Genomic DNA, 6,010 nt, shown 5'->3' on the forward strand with positions numbered 1-6,010 from the left:
CTCTCTCTCTCTCTCTCTCTCTCTCTCTCTCTCTCTCTCTCTCTCTCTCTCTCTCTCTTGGTTGATTTAACAATTTGAGTCCGTGCTACCTCGTCAAACTCTTCGAGAGACGAACGGAAGAAACATAAGTTTACACTCGAAAATATTCTCACAATGTTTAGTTTTATATAAAAGTTTTAAATACGATTATTATACGCTTTAGGTTCATTTTTAATTATACATTTATAGTTACATATAAATGTGAATTTTGTGCACGGAGAAAAAGATTTAGTTGAATTAACCAAATATCTGGTCGAATATGAACGATTCAGTAATTCCAATTGAAGTAACCCGAATTCTGTTTAAGTTAACAAGATTTTTGGTCCGATTTTTAGACATATCTGTTTTGGACATAACTAGATATTGTTTTGGTTAGTTTATCAAACTTTTCAAATCTTGTTGAAACTGAAACAGAATTCGGGTTACTTTAATCGGAACTTCTGGATCGTTCATACTCGACCAGATATTTGATTCATTCAACCAAATATTTTTTCCGTGTGCGTATCTCGTATGTCGCACGCGATAATCGAGAACGCGAATTTTCAACAAATCAATCAATGATTGTAAAATTTATTTAATTCAAGACATGTTATTACAAAAATTGTTCAGTAATATTCATGTGAAATTTGCAATTATAATTTTAATAAAATATAAAAGAAAACAGAATATAAAAAGAGAATAGAATTGAAGTATAAATTTTATTTAAACTTTAAACTTTAAACATAAGACATTTATACTACTTAAAACTTTACTAATAAAGTTTTCAATGTTCATTTTATGTTACAGCCACATTTTTTCATTTTATGTTACTACTATTTTATTTAGCTACTTTTTATAGTAGCATATATAATATATAAGTGATATAGTTTATATAACATAGTTATTTTATATAATAGAAATTGTAATATAATAGAAATTATATATATCATTTAGTTTTTTCTTTTGATACAAAATGCATGAACGAATATGCTATATTAAAAATATTCGACTGGAAAGTGCTCAGGTACGTAGCACCTTAAAATGTTTATATGCTTTTATTTATATATATTATTTTTGTAATTTAATAGTTTATTATTTTTTAATTATATAACCCATTTACGTTTTCTCGACCGTACAATTGTACAGTCAACATTTCAACCGGAAGCAATTACTTTAGAGGCTCCCATACAATCGCATACAACGTAAAACCAGTTATCAAGTAATAATTTAGTTAAATAATAACTCATAGTAAGTTAGACTCAAATTGTTAAAGATCAACCTCTAAATTTAAATTTATACATCTGAAACATCAATCTCTGAACTGTGACGGCAACAAACAAAAATCAAACTTTTCTATCTGTAATACGACTGCTCGATTAATTATTCATTCAATTAATCAAGATATCGAAAAAAAAACGTTTAAAAAGAGACATGAACCGGCACAATTCCAGAAAAAGAATAAACGAAAAAAAAGTAAGAACAAGATTATTACACATTAAATATGACGCAGTAGACTGTCGATTCTTTAAAATTTTAGTGTTGTCGGAAACCTCTGAGGAGGCAAGGCATTCAATCGTGACTTCTAGCGGAAAGCAAATTCCTACGATTCTACTTCTCCTTGAAAACTCAGGAGGAGAACACCAGTAGAATTTTCTTTTTTCCCAATAGAAAACATAATATTAATTTCTTTCGACGAGGTGTAAAAATTCCCACAATCGGGTCACCAAATTTTGAAATGATCGAAGCACAAATTCCACTTCTAGAATATTTGAACTCTCAGATAGAATTCCCGTAAATTCTACGACTGGTTAATTATTATCGACAGTCTACCATAACCAAATTGGGCCCACTGTCACACCAATAGGGACCCAATAGTACCCGATAGGCGGGACCAACTTACCTACTTCTCATTTAGCTCGTACTCCGGCGGTTTTGCAGCGCGGGAGGCGTCACTGCTGCACCGGCGTGGGAGGATACGGGTATCCGTACGGCGGCATAGCCTGAAACTGACCATAGCCCATCGACTGATAAGCGCAGGCGCCGGCATTCGGAGGCGGTCGGTTTGTCTGGAAGAATTTATTGTTCACGAGGCTTTGGATCCCAGAGTCAGTGTGGCCGCCGGATGGCATCATAAAAGGCGGCGGCATTGAGTACACATTGGGTCCGCTCTGGCCACCATTGAAGCCGTTCTGCCGGAAGCGATTACCCTGGTATCCGGTCCTGCCTTGGTACCTAGGCGCACTGCTATTAGTCTGATGAGTAGGCTGACACGCATTGGTAGTAGCCTGATAGCCATTTTGGTAGCCGGAGGTGGGCTGTCGTTGCTGATGTTGCTGTTGATAAGAGTGCTGAGGTTGGTAGTTGGTCTGGCGATTGACTTGGTAACCACCACCAACACCACCGTTGCGCTGATGACGCGCTACAGTTTTCTCCGGATTAGCCTGTTGATGTCCATGTTGGCTTACTTGCGGAATATGCTGACTCTGCCAGTTGTTTATAGTCGGGCTGATGTTGTTTCTGGGACTTCCGTGCAAGTTGTTATCTTTATTGCCGCCACGTCCGTGGCTCCATCGCTGCCGTCCTTTACCATATTGGCCCCTGATGGAGTTCGCCATATCCGCCAGTTGCGGATTTATAGCTTGGCCGGCTTCCTCCAGCACCGCGATTAGCTCTTTCGCCTGTCTTGCGTTGTTCGGTGTAAAATAAGCGTAAGCGGTGCCTGCACTCTGGCAGCGACCAGTTCTGCCGATCCTGTGGATGTAGTCTTCAGAGCTGTTAGGGTAGTCAAAGTTGATGACATATTTGACATCTTCGACATCTAAACCGCGCGCCGCCACGTCGGTCGCTACCAAGATCATGGTTTTGCCGTTGCGGAATTCCGACAGCACGTAATCGCGTTCTGGCTGAGATTTGTCGCCATGAATTGATATGGCGGACCAGCCCTCGCGTTTGATCGCTTTCGTGATGTCGTCCACTTTCTTTTTCGTCTCTACGAAGATGATCATCTTGCTGCCACGTTCTGTCGCGATCTCGCGCAATAATTGTGACAGTTTAGATTCCTTCTCGTGCTCTTGGCATATTTCGATGATTTGCCGGATGTTGTGATTAGCCGCTAATGTTAAGGAGCCAATATTGATCTGGATATAATCATTGAGGAAGTCCTCAGCGAGAGCCTGCACCTCTTTGGGCCAAGTGGCGGACCACATAAGCACTTGCCGGTCGGGTCTGATCTGTTCGATGATTTTGCGAATTTGCGGTTCAAAGCCCATATCCAACATGCGATCAGCTTCGTCCAGCACTAAGTAGGTGCACCTACGCAAGTTTGTAGTGCCTTTCTCGAGGAAATCGATCAATCTGCCGGGCGTCGCAATGCAGATCTCCACTCCGCGCTCAAGATCTCGAGCCTGAGGCCCCTTCGGCGAGCCACCGAAGATGCAAGTGTTGCGGATGCACGAGGATGAACCAAAGTCGCGTGCGACTGTCTGGATTTGTTGAGCCAATTCGCGGGTGGGAGCAAGGATTAGGACGATCGGACCATCGCCACGGCTGAGGCGAGGCTGATGATTAATGTGCACAGTCGCCGGAAGGATGTACTAAAGTAAGTGTAAAGGAAACGATACAATCTCTTTAAAAAATCGAGAAGTAACGTTTTCCTAACTAGTTTTCTAACGTGAACTAAGATTTCACACAGAAAGTAAAGGTTGTAAAAAGACAGAAAGCTACTGATGTAAAAAAATAGAAAGGTATTGACTAAAGATTGGATACTAATCATTATAAAAATTGTGTGTGAATATTACTTTCACAATAAACAAATAATGAATGATATTTACAGCTAATATATAATATATAATATTCTACTGAATTTTCATAATTTTACTAAAAAGTAAAATATAATAATAAAATAAGTAGAATAAGTGAAATAGTAATAAATAAAAGTAATAAAATAATCAATTAAATAATGTAATGTACTTACTGCCAAAGTCTTTCCAGATCCAGTTTGAGCTATTCCGACGAGATCTCGTCCACTAAGTGCAATTGGCCAACCCTGAGCTTGTATGGCTGTGGGTTCAGCGAATCCCTGTTTCCTGATTTCTTCCATTACATAGTCTGGGAAGTTGCTCTCCTCAAAAGCTTGAATTGGGGAAGGTGTGTTGTTGCCTTTAACAGTGATCTCCTTGCCTGCATGATATTTGTTAATCTCATCAGGAGTTCTGTTCAAAACATTGCTATGGGGAATGTACAGATTCTTTTGTATCAACGGCAGTGCAGTCATGTCCCAGTTAGGTTTCTTGAGCAGATCACCAGGAGCCTTCCTGTGATTCTGCTTCTTCGTGCCATAATCTTTCTGGCTCTGCTGCTGACTGTTCCAGTATGTTCCTCCATTCCCTCCACTGCGATTGCCAAAGTCTCGATTTGGTCTAGGCCTATAACTAATAAAAGTCTCACACTTACACATCTGGAAGGATAACATGTGCAAGGGATTTTTTGTCAATTTATAATTAAATCTTAAATCTTTCTTGTCTTTTATATAAAGTTTAGTATACATTTTTTTCTTTCTTTTATATAAAATAAAGAGAGCAGTTCATCTTTGTTAAACCTATGATACATATCCCTTCACCTTGTCACAAGGATCTTTCGCCATTCTGTCACGTGAAATCCGCCGGGCATTAGACTCTTAAATCCGCCGGATAATTACAATAAGTTTCTGACACAGTTAGAAAATGGAGCGAGTGAAAAGAAGCTCGTACGCAAAATGGCGGCCACAATGGAGCAACGGGGTCCGAGGAACTCGACGGCCATCGTAAAAAAAAACGTTCTCCGAGCGTCTCAAAATGACAAGCTGCTTTTGGACGCTGATCGTAAAGGACATTGAAGGACACACCTGCCGTGCGCGGAATATCCGTTGTACATCCTGGTATCGATTGGGAAAGAGTGTAGCTTTGCGTCGGTTGACGACGAGAACTCGTTGGGTTGCTGAAGTTGCACGATCTTAAAGTGTGTCACGATCGGTGGTCAGCTGGCGGCGGCAGCGACGACAACGGTGGCGGCGGCGGGATAGCGTTCGTCGAGTTAGTGGACTTGGCCTTCGCGTAAAATACGAACGCTGTCGCGCGAGCGAGGTGACTCGCCAGCGAACAACGCGCTCGTCTCGACAGCTCGGCAAATCCACGGACTCAACCCACAGGAACCGGCGAACAGAACTACAATGGCTGACAAGCTTCCGCGGCGGGACGGAAGCTGCCGACTGGACGATCCGCGGCGCTGCGCTTCCGCTTCGTGCGTCATCGACCCGACCTAAGCACGCGCAGGCCACATGCTGCGCGCGCACAAACCCCGTGATCGATCGTCGCTAGCGGAACACCCACGTCAAATTGGCGCTCCCATACAACTATATAGCTAACTAAAACGAGCATTGCCTTTATTTTTGCCCGATAATGACCTCAAGCCGAGAGAGAAATGGTTTCTAAATAGAATCTCTAGTCTGTCTTTTACACACTGCCGGAGCAAAAAATTAAACTATAGTATATTGGTGAAACAGAAAAATCGTTTCTTAGAGATGGTCTTTGTCGTACAGACCGATTCAATTTCTGCCTGAATACCGCTCATTCTGGTTTGTTATAGTTTAATCAACATGCTCCTCCTCATTAGTTATTATCCCTTAGTAGTTAGGGGCGCCGCATACGAATTGACATAACAGTAACGTAAGACGTACCGTAAAAATGGACCAATTACAATCGAGTATTCACAAAAATGGCGACCTTACTGTTCGACGATACTCAAAGTGATTGGTCAATTCTTACGGTACGTCTTACGTTATGTCAATTTGTGTGCGGCGCTCCTTAGGCCTGTCTTTTTAGCTGCACTAGTGCAGCACAATGCTGGGAGTTCGCGATATATTTTCGCGCACGCGCATTGAGCACTCTATGGTAACCTCAGCGCCGTATCTATTTTAAGGTATCGTAAGATCCCTCACCTAAAAAAAAATATAAAG

The 6,010-nt window shown here is 41.3% G+C and overlaps 2 protein-coding genes across 2 annotated transcripts in view; both read right to left on the bottom strand.

Annotated features, from left to right (window-relative positions):
- The window catches only part of LOC116843343 (superoxide dismutase [Cu-Zn]), a 19,566-nt gene extending 17,622 nt beyond the window's left edge, over positions 1–1,944 (bottom strand). Inside the window, exon 1 of the mRNA XM_032813707.1 lies at positions 1,919–1,944. Within this exon, the coding sequence (XP_032669598.1) occupies positions 1,919–1,929 (11 nt within the window). The 5' untranslated portion in view covers positions 1,930–1,944. The remainder of the gene's footprint in view (positions 1–1,918) is intronic.
- On the bottom strand, positions 1,928–5,277 carry LOC116843340 (DEAD-box ATP-dependent RNA helicase 20-like). Its single transcript, XM_032813705.1, has 3 exons — positions 4,901–5,277; positions 3,992–4,448; positions 1,928–3,611 (listed from the first exon to the last, which is right to left on the bottom strand). Exons 1-3 carry the CDS (start codon positions 4,927–4,929, stop codon positions 1,968–1,970), a joined length of 2,130 nt encoding a protein of 709 aa, XP_032669596.1. The 5' UTR covers positions 4,930–5,277; the 3' UTR covers positions 1,928–1,967.
- Between the last annotated feature and the right edge of the window lie 733 nt (positions 5,278–6,010).

Source organism: Odontomachus brunneus, unplaced genomic scaffold (genome assembly GCF_010583005.1).
Source record: "Odontomachus brunneus isolate Ranch 3 - 2012 unplaced genomic scaffold, Obru_v1 Obru_scaffold_031, whole genome shotgun sequence".
Taxonomy (NCBI): domain Eukaryota; kingdom Metazoa; phylum Arthropoda; class Insecta; order Hymenoptera; family Formicidae; genus Odontomachus; species Odontomachus brunneus.